Consider the following 13315-nt stretch of genomic DNA (forward strand, 5'->3'; position numbering starts at 1 on the left):
TAAGAAAAAAATAAAAAATGAAAAATAAATAAAATAGAGAATATAATAAAATTAAAATTTGTATTGTAAAAAATAGTGCTGTTTTATTTGAAAATGGATTTCTTACTCTTAGTTAAGTCTCTAACGAGTGTACCTGAAAAAAAATAAAATAAAATAAAAAAGGTAAAATTAACCAGCCTTGAGAACAAAGATTTGATTTGATAGTGTGCCGGGGGTCATCATGGAATGGAATTGTAGAAAACCAAGAAAAGCCTCCACAACCTCTTAACTGTGAAAACAACAGATGAATGAGCCAAAGCTAATCACTCCCATGCAAACGTCCCTTTCTCTCTCCCGCTCCCCCACCTCTTCCGCCTATGCCTCTCTCTCTCTCTCTCTCTCTCTCTCTCTCTCTCAAGCAGTCATCCCTTGGGAATGCCAACCATACATTTCCTTTCCCATTAATCTAAGCCGTTTATTACATCTCTCTCTCGTTTATGATTCATCAACAACTTGTAGAAACTAATTAATAGATGTCCATGATCATCACCTCCTACCAAGGAAAACACTTTCTGTATCTCTTCATCGTCTACTATATTAGTGGCATCTCCCTCTCTCTCTTTCTCTCTTTATTCTTCTTCTTCCTTAATAGTATATCAACAAGATCAGATCAACGGAGGTTTATCTATCTATCCTCAAAATCCCACTGATCGGTCTGTCCCATCAATCAATCTAATCCACAAAGAGATAAAGCGAGAGAGAGACAGAGAAAAAGAGAGAATCAACAAAAATGTCCGCCTCATCCACTGCCTTTTCTCCGGACCACCTCTCCCCCTCCGACCAGCTATGTTACGTCCATTGCAACTTCTGTGACACTGTCCTCGCGGTATCCTTCTATCTCCCTTTCTCTCTCTCGAGATTCTTTCTCTCCATGATCTATATATCTTGTTCTTTGCACCCACTTTCCTATTCTTTGATGGCTTTTGTTGTTTCTTGTTTGCGTTTAGGTGAGTGTTCCTTGCACTAGTTTGTTCAAGACCGTCACCGTTCGATGTGGCCACTGCACCAACCTCCTGTCGGTCAACATGCGTGGCCTGCTTCTTCCAGCAGCGGCCAACCAGCTTCATGTTGGACACGCTTTCTTTACACCTCAAAATCTTATGGTATCTTAAATAATTTAGGGTTTCAACATAGAAATCCACTGTTATTCTTGCTATTCATGCACATTATATAATTAAATTATTAAATTTGTTTATTTTTATTCGTTTAAAATTTTGAAATAAATGATGATTTAATATAATATTATAGCAGTGTTGGTTAATTACTTTGTTTTTTGGGATGTTTCAGGAGGGTATGCGAAGCGCACCATCAAATATGATGATGAATCAACCCAACCCAAATCAGTCAATTATGCCAATTCGAGGAGTTGAGGAGATCCCTAAGCCTCCAGTTGTTGCCAGACGTGAGATTTCCTACGCTTATGTTGTTTCTTTCATGTCTCACATGATGTTTTATCCATCCCATTGCATCTCTAGTGGTCGAGATTATTCAATGTTTTCTATTTCTTTTTGTGTTTGACATGGCCTTTAACTTCAAGGGCTTGTAGAGTCTACGACTTTCTCATGTTTTTGCTATATATTATTATTATTTTTTCAGAGAAGTGAAATTTCCCCTAGCCTATGCCCTTTAGCCTTTTTGTTCAACAGAGGTCTTTTAGCAGATCAAGAAAAAAAGTTTGAAAAAGTTAACCTGCAAGCTTTTGAAACTTACTCCACAATAATATCCAAGGATTTCTTGGTTTGGTGCGAGTGGAAGAATCTTTGGCATCTTTTTCAAGCTTTTCCAGCTTTCTTTAGCAGTAGCAGAAAGCCCATTTTAGATCTTCATGTCTAACTTATTTTCATTATGTTCTTCAACAGCTTTTGAAATTTAACCTTCATGTCTATCTTATGGACACAAAATACCTTTAATGTCCCCATAAATTTTATAAAAGCAAACAACAAACACACAAAAGATCATTGATCATTGTGCTCAACTGTCTCCTCGAATTTGTCTTGTCTTCCTTTCCCCTTGCTCTTGTACCCCAGTGCTCAAAATGCTGCTTGTCTTTAATTGTTTGTATTTGAGAGAGAGAGAGAGAGAGAGAGAGAGAGAGAGAGAGAGAGAGAGAGAGAGAGATAGAGAGAGAGAGAGAGTTCTCCCCCGGAAACATAGTGTAGAATCTAGGAGAAGGAAATAGATTGGTAGAGATGATGATGAAGTAATGATAATGAAAATAAGCACAAAACTTACCGAAGATGTCAGCGAAGTGATTTTAATCTGTCTGTCTCTTTGTCTGCTTGTGCAATGTCCATGTGCTCCTTGTCCTCCAGCTCCGGAGAAGAGACAGAGAGTCCCATCTGCCTACAACCGCTTCATCAAGTAAGAACTTTTTCAACTCCATATTTATAATATAGTACAAAGTTATATATATGCAAATAATCTTCAGACTTTTTCATGTATTAATGTTTATTATAGGGATAATGCTATTTAGTAGATGATTATATCACTATCATGCAAGCCATTAGATTATAACTTATAAAAAAAAAATAATGATAATAATAGCTGTTTTTCAATACTATTTCATCTCAATAACATAATAATCTACTAAATAAGCGTCATTACTCTTATTATATGTGTACAACTTATTTTCTATTTTTGTTTTGACTATGGTATGGAAAGTGAATGTTTTCTGCGGAGGATATATATATTAATATGAGTGACATTGACATTAATTATTCAATATCTGCAGGGACGAGATCCAACGAATTAAAGCTGGGAATCCTGATATAAGTCACAGAGAGGCCTTTAGTGCTGCTGCAAAGAATGTGAGATCCAAGAAAATCCTAAGTCTTTCTTTTCTGGGGGCTTTTTTTCTTTATCTGGGGTCTCATTTTGCTTACCAAATTAATATAATTAGTATTTTCTTTATCTAATTATGACACTTTTTACAATTATTTTTTATGCGATTTCTATTTATTTATTTGTTGGTACATTTGTTTTGTGCCTTTCAGTGGGCCCACTTCCCACACATCCACTTCGGACTTATGCCTGATCAACCCGTGAAGAGAACTACCGTCCGTCAACAGGTACTCTAAACCCTAATCTCTCCTCCCTTCCCACCGTTATACATGCTTATCATATGTATATTGTTATATTATTAGAATAACGTGACAATAAAAATAAGATTTTGATAAGTTTTAATGCCACGTCATCAAGTTTCATGAGAATCGTCGTATAGTAATCTTCTAAATAACATAATTCCAATGCACAAAATTAACATATTGTCAATGATTTTGATCTTTGATGCAACTGTGTAGGAAGGAGAGGACGTGCTGATGAAAGATGGGTTTTTTGCTCCTGCCAACGTTGGTGTCTCCCCCTTCTAGGAAGTGTTAGTGTTCCTTTGCATGCGTTTCTCGATCTCTTCTAAAACTGTGCTGTTAGAACTTAGGCGTCTGATTTTAATTAAGTTTCTAGTAATGGGACTGTTTATCTAAAATTTGGTTAATTTGCTTGGTTTATGTTGCATTTGTATATGTGGGGGGAGCATTTTGAAAGTGAACTAAATGTTGGTGGACCCTGACATTTAATTTTCCCAGCTTTGGCCATTCTAAACAAGAATGCTAACGATGTTGTATTTTGTAGCATTTTCTGTTCCATAAATAGGATGTCTCCTTTGGTACTTGGAATCATCCTGAGGTTAATCTGGCCAGCCAGTAGTTATAACTATACGTACTAGCTACCTCATCTATTATTATTAATAATCATCCAGCTCCAGCTCCAGCTCCAGCTCCAAATTAACTGATCTCTTCTAAAAGAATAGAAAAGAACAGAATTTGAAATCTAAATTTCCATTATTCTTTAAGTTTAGAAGATAAAGTTAAAGATTATACAATATCCAGACACAAATTATTTATCTAATTACGATGTAAAAAAGTTGTATCATATGTATGATCAAGTTTATAATTCAAAGTGTTTTGATCAACTATAGTTTTAACTTTCATTTTTTATTGGTAGGATACAAACTAGCGGAGCTTGAACCACACTCTCGACCATATTCTTGATAGTGTTTGTGCTAAAGTTTCATATTATCCTTATGCTACAAAAATTTCGGGCTTTACAGTGCTCGAAAAGGGCCGACAAAAGTATATTCCGGCACTTATTTTTTGGTGCATAAGTGCGCTTGTTAGAGCATTTCCATTGGATTATGTAAAACTCATATTTGGTTAGAATAGATAACATAAATGCTAAAAACACACTCCATTGGATTATCTATCCTAAATCTAAAGTAGAGTTTTGGTAGATTTGTGAATAGTGCAACTCTACATGTGGAGTTGCACTATTCACCAATCTATCCATTATTTTATTGTTTTCTATATACAAAAAGTGAAAAAAGTAAAACGACAAAAAGTAGATAAGAGATAAAAAGAATAAAATAAGAGTAAAAAAAGAGTATAGAGTTAAGAATAGATAATCGGATGGAGTGTGCCTTTTAAAACTCATTAGCTAAACTAGATAAAGTGAGTTTTGATTAGCTATTTTAGATTAAAATATATACGATCCAATGTGAGTGCTCTTAGTGACGTGTCGGAAAAAGTAAATCTCGGCGTAAAACATGAACGCGGTAAAATTTTTTCATTATCCGCGCATATTTTTATAAATTACCGGAATATAAGGCGGATATATTTTATTATCCGTGCGGTAATTGAATGCCTATTGGCACTTAATAAGGCATATATATTTTATTAAATATTCACCAAAGCACTAGTAAATATTAGTAGTCATTAACCAGCTGAATTTATATTTTTCTCTATATACGTACTTTTGTTGTTTACATTTAACGTTGTTGTGTACATGCATCAAAATCTAATCATTCATTCAGCTACGTACACACTATTAAATAGAGAAATAAAACTCCTTAACTACTTTCATCTATATTAATTGTCAATATAAGCTACATAATCTACTCCAAACAATATAAAAACATAATTATTGCCTGAAAACACTATTAAAAAGAGAAATAAAACATAAAATAAATATGTCCAAACATTTGCTCAATACATGCATTATGTAGTAGTACTTTAAATATATAGGAGAATGATCCACAAAATGAAGCAGCCAAAATATCCAAGTAAACCTTCAACAGCCTTCACTGAAGGAGCTCCTACGCGTCCGCGTCCTCACCCTCATCCTCATCCTCGACTGAAATATTGTTATATGCCAAATCAAAATGTATTCAATATGTTTTATATTATATCTTATAAAAACTTAGAAGACAATAAATAATTAAGTAAATGAGAACATGAGTTGATGGACAACTTGTAACATTTTCTTGAAGCAGACATATAAATCTATTTAAAGATTTAGGTGTAGACCCTAAAGTGATGTTACAAGAAGCATGAGCTTTCAAAATGCATGTACAGATCGAAAATCTGCAAGCAATAAATCCCATGCTTCAAAACATAGTAAATGATGACCATAGCACCTTTAACAATAGTAGAGCAGAGCCATAAAATTGCCATATGAATAACACCAACAATACATGCTTCAAAACATAGTAAATGAAGACCATAGCACCTTTAACAATATTATATAAGAGCCATAAAATTGTCATAAGAATAACACCAACTTGATATAATCAGGGGCGGAACAAGTAATGGACTTAATTGGGGGGCTTCAGTCCCCTGAGTCAACCAAGTCCCAAAATGCTCTCCAAATTTATTTAAAAATACCGCTATAATTCTTTTAAAATCAAAATTTTACCCTCATATATGTATATTATAATTTCGCCCCACATCTAAAATCCTACTTCTGCCCATCGATATTCACACATGACATAACTCGTAACACCAATACCAAAGTAAGTATATAATATAAACAAGAAACATACATCACCGTACCTTTAATTTTCAGCGCAAGAGCATAACCCAAGTGCAGCTTGAGGCCTTCATTTATGATTTTCTGCACATGTATTCTCCCTCCACAATGTAAAGAAGATTGCAGTCCAACCTAAAATTCTTTCAGTCATAGTTTCCTAAAGAATCTAGAAGATGCAAAATATTTGTTATATGTTTCAGTGAATTTCTGCATTTTCTCTTGGTATCACGTACCCTATAGCCGATTATAATCTGATAGCAAAATTTAGTTCGATTTTCTTTCAGAATTTCAATACAGAAGCCTTATTATACAAACTTCTGATGATTTTGACACAAATATTGTAATGAGATCTTTTGGTGAAAGGATCCGACTCATGAAGTTGTATATTGAAGTACTGTACGTGGTTGATCTACCAAATATTTTGGTAAATTAGTGTATAATCATTAATACGTGGTTGATCTACCAAATTAATTCTTAGAAGCACATAAAAAGTATAAGAAAAACAAAAAATGAACAATTATTTTCCTTAGAATTCAACTGGAGTTATTGGTAGATCGAGTAATATTAATTTATATATCTTAAAACTTATTAGGACGAATTGCTATAATTATGGAAACACCTAACAATAATTGCACAATTCACTACTAGCTAGAAATGAAACATCAGCTACGCAGTGTCTCAAAGTCAAACTATTGATTTGATTTGCATGAGCATTGAAAGACAAACTAGTTGCCTCAAATACGAAACAAAAATAGAACAAACTTATCAAAATAATTACTTCTAATTCCTTAATAACTTATATACCTTCACTTGGGTGTCTAGCTAGCCGCAAATGATCTTTGGCCTGCATAAAACATACAGCAAGAACAGTAGTATTCAGAGAGAGATGCTGGACTTAACAAAAGGAGAAATGGAATGTTCAAGAAGAAAGTTGAAGGTTTATTAGGGAATGCATGGACCAGACATACATTGATCGTCGTTTTCTTTAAAAAATACTAATGTTTTTATTAATTGTGCCGTTAAATTACGGGTGCTATAAAAAACGCCATACGTAGCCTAAGAGTCGTCGAGCACCGCTTAAAGCCGTTTTTTAGTGGTGAAATTAGTCAGTCAAAAACCACCGCTAAAGGCCAAAAAAACGTAGGCAAAAAGTTGCGGGCATTTCCATACCAACAGTTTTAACGTTGTTACGTAGGGAAGAAAAGCGTGGGAAAAAACTATAGTGGCGTTTAAGGAGATAGTTGGTAAACATGTCAAACGGGTCGACTGATTTATGGTCCGAACTCGATTGTGTGAAACTCTAACCTTATAATCAAATTAAATTTTGCGGGTCGTGTAAAAGATTGTCAACAGTACAAATCAGTATACATTCTATATCCAAAATAATAATAATAAAAAAATCTAGAATAAATTCATGTTAGTTACAAAAGGCATTTTTAATTAGAAAAGTCGTATATATGCATACAAATTTCTACTCCTACAACATGCAATATATATTAAATACTCATCACATGCACATGCATGTGTCGCGAAAGCCACCTACAATTAAAGTCTTGATATTTTTTGCAGAATCTCGCCAAGGACAATATAGAGTACTCATCCCCAATTTTGTAGCAATCCACCAATGTAAACAATTTCTTCCTTGAAAATTAGAAAAATTTCTTCCCTGAAAAGAAATAACAAAAAAATCAGAAATTAACGCAAAATAATCTTCAATGAAGAAAATGAAAGCAAAATATAAGAAGAGCCATCAGTTCTGACTACAACGTACTACATAAAGTATGAAAGAAGAACCTAATTGGAATTCAAAAGAAGGCATAAATTAATGTCCTAGAAACAACAATTCAAAACTTTAAAAAGTATCTTACAACCTAAGGTAACCTTTGTAATTCCATTCTTATTTAGTTTATGCAAATGCACCATCTTCCAAGAAGGAGATATGATTCTTTATCGCCTTAATGTATAAATTTTCACCACTTTGTCACATAAATAATGTAGTGAAAAGTTGTATATTTAGGTGGTGGAGAATCATATCTCTACAAGAAGACCACTAGAAGATGCTAGAGATTATATTTTTTTTTTTATCTTGAAATGAAATATATTAAAATGATATATATTATTTCTCTTTTATATAAGGATCGATTATAATCAAGTTTGATGGTAATCAATCAATCAGATTTGATTATCATACTTATCTATCTCAATTCTCCTTTAAATAAGAGTCTCAATCAAGTTTAGTTCAAGAAACTATGCTTCTTTTACTTCCTTTGTAGCGCCCCAGATTTTAAAACATATTAATATTTTGAGTAAAGATGGAAAATAATTATTTTCTATCTTTTTATAATATTTGCAATTGATTTAATGAACTGTATTGTAATAAAACTGGTAATTATTTTATTTATAACCGAATATTACTGAGTTAAAATAGACAAATGATTAATCATTAGATTAATTATCTTTATTTTATAGTTGTGCAAAATATTATTTTGACACTTTATTATTTAGTATAATAAATACTATGTCTATTAAACTTCGTAATAAAATGTTTTCATTTATGAAACGAACTAGACTCAAAACGGGTTTAAAATGTTACTCTAATGATTTATTAAATTGATAAAGACCTAGTGTAAAAGAATTACCTACTAAATAATTTAATCTACACCGAATGCTTTATTTTTCATAAACTAATCAAATCTATTCACATCCCCATCTTTGAAATACAACTCATTCATACACTACCGTAGTAATGATTCCATTCACTCATCACCCTCACATTTTTAAAATCCAACTTATTCTCCACTTTGATTTTAATATGCCTCCCTCATCATTTTGTCTCTTATTCTAAATATTTTATTACCCTCTTTTCTTCAACATCTTCCTTATTCTTGACTTCTTTCCATTCTTCCACCGGCGCACTATTTCAACATTTCCTTATTGTTAATAATTTATAATAAGTATAGCCTTCTTTTTCTTCTTATTCTCTCCCATTATTCTCTATTATTAGTTATATATATATATATATATGGGTAATGGCCGGCTGTTTAACATTGGATGTGTATTATTATATTATCTCTTCCTTCCTCCTTCCATTATTCTATTACTTTCTTCCCCCTATTCCTTCTTCTTCTTTCCAGCTCTTCACTAATAATACATGTATATAATTGCAATTGGTGTACTTGCAATTATGAAGGACAGCTTGTGCGTGAATGAAGGTGTGCTAGCTTATTGAGTCAGGAGGAAATATATATTATTTACTAACATGATAGTGGGAAACACAATGATCACAAGGAATAACATCATGATGATAGAATATAACTTTTCTTCCTTATATTCTTTCTTCTTCTTTCTCTCTTCTTGGAGTTCTTCGTTTCTCCTTCCCGAACACAAACCGAGTGAGAGAGATGGAACCAAGAAGACTCAGGAGACCCGTTTTCCAGTGGGTCAGCACCGGAACCAAGGATGGCTTCCGGCCATTTAGAAGTCCCACTTCGGGCGAACTCGTGGGCTGAAACCATCAGACCCGGGAAGAGCTCCGACGAACCCGTAAACCGTGTGACCCGGAGACCCGTTGAAACCCGATCCTCCACGATCGGCAGTTCCAGTGGACTTCCGTTGAACCAGAAGCCGAAATCCCACTGTCCCAGTGGCGATTTCCGGCCGATCTTCTGATGGGTCGGCGTTTGATGGAACCCATGAGCTCCGATTGTGTAGTCCGTGGCCATAACCCGAGAGTCAAGCGATTCCGCCCGGTGAACCCGCGAACCCGTAACCCCGAGAGCCCAGCCAGCCCGGATCCGTCAACCCGTGACCCGAACCCAGAAATCCAACCCGGCAGTGACCCGTTTCCGGCAGTGTCTTTCCGGCGACTTTTCTGTCAGATTTCTCTGTGAAAATCCCTAAGTAATTTCCTGTGATTAAATTGGTTTAACCTTATTGATTTTGAGTGGATGTGATGAGTGATTATTTTATGTTGGATGGAGTGATGGCCGAATGGTGGAGAGAATGGAGAGAATGAGTGCACGTTGGTTAGAAATGAGGAGAGATGAGATGAGTGAAATAATATGAATTAAATAATGTGAGTGTGTGAATTAAATAATGTGAGTGGAATAATATGAATTAAATAATGTGAGTGTGTGAATTAAATAATGTGAGTGGATTGATATGGATTAAATAATGTGAGTGTGATGTTTTACTATAGTTTCTAATATATGTTGGTTGCAATAATTGTTAGAGTTAAATATGTTTTAAATCAAATGTTTTGTTAATTGGTTTAGTGCTTGGATTGATATTCCCCAAAAGTGATTAGGTTTTGTTAGAAATATACATAGGTTTCTTGTTGGTTTATTTATCCATGCTATAGAGAATGATATTAAGAATTTTAGATTGTACTCAAGTGATTACTTGAGACCTAGATTCGATATTATTCTAAGGTATTGATTTACTAATCGATTTGAGCAAATATTAAGACTTAACCATGTTAAGCGTTAATAAATGTAAATGATTTTCCAATTAATAGATGATCGCTTCTATGTATGTGACTTTGGAATTCATGTTGGAGTTTTTAGAAAGTAATGATATTGACCTTGTATGCACATGTATATGTGTTTGAATGCAGATGATGAATTGAGACAGCACAAAAAGGACTGTAAGTATAAATTACTTACTGAGGGTAGTACTGGATTTCAATAGTGTTGTGTTTATGTTTTATTTTAATTGGATGCGCATGACTGATTATTGCATACTGTTAATAATCAACCTATTAATATTGGGCGCGACGTCTCCCAAAGGTTCAGGATGGTAAATGTGCCTGAAACCGGAAACCATAATAATCATATTGATTGGGACGGCTTTCAAAGTACTAGAGGAGGGAGGTCTCCAATAGTGCGAAAACAAGTTAATTAAAATGTAATGTAGAGGGGACGGCCTCGAGAAAGACGTTAACCGGGGGGACGGCCCTTACAAGAGAGGAGTGTAATCACTATATAAACTGTTAAACTTTGCATGAAAACTATCACCACATCATTATGTCATATCTGTGCCTTAAAATAACGCATAAATCATGATGTTGTTGAATGACAGTTAGCTCACTTATGGAACTATGGGATTGTGGCGGTAACCACCTTCTCATAGATGTTTGCGCAGGTACTGAAGATTATGGAATGGATTAACTGCTAGCTTAAGAGATTTAAAGCTGTGTAGTTAGGATTTTAGTACTTGTACTCATAGATGTTTGTACTATTTGCTTGTAATATGTTTAGACATTTACTTGTAATTAATAAGTTCCATGCATGCTTTAGTGTCACATGTGACATATGTTTCTTTGTAATTAGTGTAAAGACTTTTAATGTATTTTCTAGAAGATGTCAGTTAAAGCTCTGAATATATCGTAAGGGAATTGTCCCTATCGGTAATGTTTAAAAAAAAAGATATTCGTATTTTTCCGCTGCTAAATTTTATCAACTCTGAAAGGTTAACGATACGTGATTATCCAGATATAATCACTTACGCTCTTTTGTAAAAAGCGGGTCGTTACATCCTTCGTCCGCTTCTTTGTTTGCATCAAATCCCAGGAAAAGGAAAGCAATAGAGAATATTGGTTCAGGTTGTTCAACTCAAGTGACCGACTCCAAGTCATTGAGGATGAGTTCCACCGCTCAGTAAGGTCCTGCTTCGCTAGATCTGTCACCCGCCATCGCTAGCTCCGCCGCTCCTTTGACGACAAAAAAAAAAAAAAAAATCTGTTGAAAAAAAATGTCCAAAGAGGCATATATATGTTTGGCCCATGTAGCCTATTTAAGACCCATAGTTGGCCCAATTCCGGCCATGGTAGCCGATGTCCATGTTCCCGCCATAGTAATTGATGCCGCCAGAGTCGCCGAAGTCCAAATTCCGGTCATAGCAGCCAATGTTTCAATTTAGGCTATAATATGCATATTTTTTTTTTTTTTTTTTTTTTTTTTTTTTTTTTTTTTCAGCCCTTTGATGTTTAAGATCAAACCTCAATGTACGTGATTTACTGTTGGGTTTGCAGGAGAGTATTGAAACAAGAGTTACAAGAACTTAAGAGATAATAGCTACAAGAACTTAAGAGTTATAAGATGGTTTGTGAAAATTAAATTTATTATTGTTAATATAAAAGTATAGGCGTGTAACGTTCAGATTATTTTTCTATAAATATGGTCTTAATTATATAAGGTCCTTAATTTTGTGTTTCTTTCGTGTCTATCTCTTTACTTTATTATGAATTTATTAGCTTTTGTATACAGAAGTTGTGTGGTTACTTGATCTATGTATGTTTGTGTTTGTTCCGGACAAAAGGAAAACATGTCATATCATTGTAGCTTTTGCTACTCATTCTAACAATTTTTTTTTCCCCCTTACACCGGGAAACAAAACTAACTGCAGGTTAGGGGTCTAATTTCGGACCGGTTATAACTGATTGAGAAATCAGTTCCGGACACTAACTGGATCTGGATAATCGAAAAATTGGGAAACCGGTTTGGCACCTAGTTATTTATAACCTGGTACCCGGAGCTGGTTCCGGTTATAGCATTTTCAAAAACCCGGTTATAACTGGGAAACCGGGTATATATATAATAAAATATTAAAAATATATATCAAATTTTTTTTTAATATGATTGTCCTCTAGGTTCAACCTCTTATAGTCATACACATCATATATATATATGAGAAATGATAGGCAGGAGCATTTTGCTCAGCTTCTGCCCGTCCCTTTTCATTAAAATGAGACTTTTATAATCAAAACCAACTTCTGATGTCACATCAGAAGTTGCTTTTGATTATAAAAATTATTTTTTTATTAAAAAAGTCTGGCAGGAGCCGGGCAAAATGCTCCTGCCTATCATTTCCCTATATATATATATCCATCAGTCGTGATCCAAATCGACTATATATTATAGGAAAAACTGCAATTTACCCCCCTGATGTTTACACAAATTTGTAATCTTGGTACCAATGTTTAAATTGCTTCAATTGCACCCAAGAAAGTTGAAATTTTTTTCAATCCACCCCCTTCCGTCCAATTGCTCCGTCTGATGAGACTGAAATGGACCCACGTGCGCGGCATGTGACTTATATGCAGATAACCGGATGAAAATACCTTCCAAAAAATTGAGTCGTTGTTTTCTAAATTAAAAAAGACCAGTCCTTGTGTTCGCTTAAAAGCTTAAAAACTCAGAAACCACTTTCAAATGCAAAGTAAAAACCCGAAAAACATCCTGGGAGACCGAAGAAGGAACCAACAACAAATTTTTTATTTAGGATTCCTTTGCAGATTATCATCAACACACAGATTTCAGCCGAAATTGACTTTGGGCTAAGGGTTGTCGTGATTAAACCGACCGAAGTGGGTGTTCGATCAAGGTATGTTCAAATAAAAAGACTCCTTTTTTAAATT

The 13315-nt window shown here is 34.3% G+C and overlaps 1 protein-coding gene and 1 long non-coding RNA gene across 2 annotated transcripts; both read left to right on the plus strand.

The window, feature by feature from the left end:
- Positions 1-535: 535 nt before the first annotated feature.
- On the plus strand, positions 536-3668 carry LOC133880228 (axial regulator YABBY 1). Its single transcript, XM_062319134.1, has 7 exons — positions 536-865; positions 987-1142; positions 1327-1441; positions 2352-2400; positions 2771-2846; positions 3033-3107; positions 3339-3668. Exons 1-7 carry the CDS (start codon positions 770-772, stop codon positions 3405-3407), a joined length of 636 nt encoding a protein of 211 aa, XP_062175118.1. The 5' UTR covers positions 536-769; the 3' UTR covers positions 3408-3668.
- Positions 3669-10374: 6706 nt separating this feature from the next.
- LOC133879438 (uncharacterized) lies at positions 10375-11276 on the plus strand. The gene is made up of 2 exons (XR_009902081.1): positions 10375-10543; positions 11029-11276. It is a non-coding gene; the product is annotated as an uncharacterized LOC133879438 (long non-coding RNA).
- Positions 11277-13315: the final 2039 nt, after the last annotated feature.

This window comes from Alnus glutinosa, chromosome 10 (assembly GCF_958979055.1).
Source record: "Alnus glutinosa chromosome 10, dhAlnGlut1.1, whole genome shotgun sequence".
NCBI classification, from domain to species: domain Eukaryota; kingdom Viridiplantae; phylum Streptophyta; class Magnoliopsida; order Fagales; family Betulaceae; genus Alnus; species Alnus glutinosa.

What these genes read in the sequence shown, in the direction of transcription:
- LOC133880228 (XM_062319134.1), top strand. Translation starts at nt 770, where the DNA reads ATGTCCGCCTCATCCACTGCCTTTTCTCCGGACCACCTCTCCCCCTCC. An exon ending in TCTGTGACACTGTCCTCGCG is followed by an intron (nt 866 to 986) that starts GTATCCTTCTAT and finishes GTTTGCGTTTAG; the next exon opens with GTGAGTGTTCCTTGCACTAG. An exon ending in GAACTACCGTCCGTCAACAG is followed by an intron (nt 3,108 to 3,338) that starts GTACTCTAAACC and finishes GCAACTGTGTAG; the next exon opens with GAAGGAGAGGACGTGCTGAT.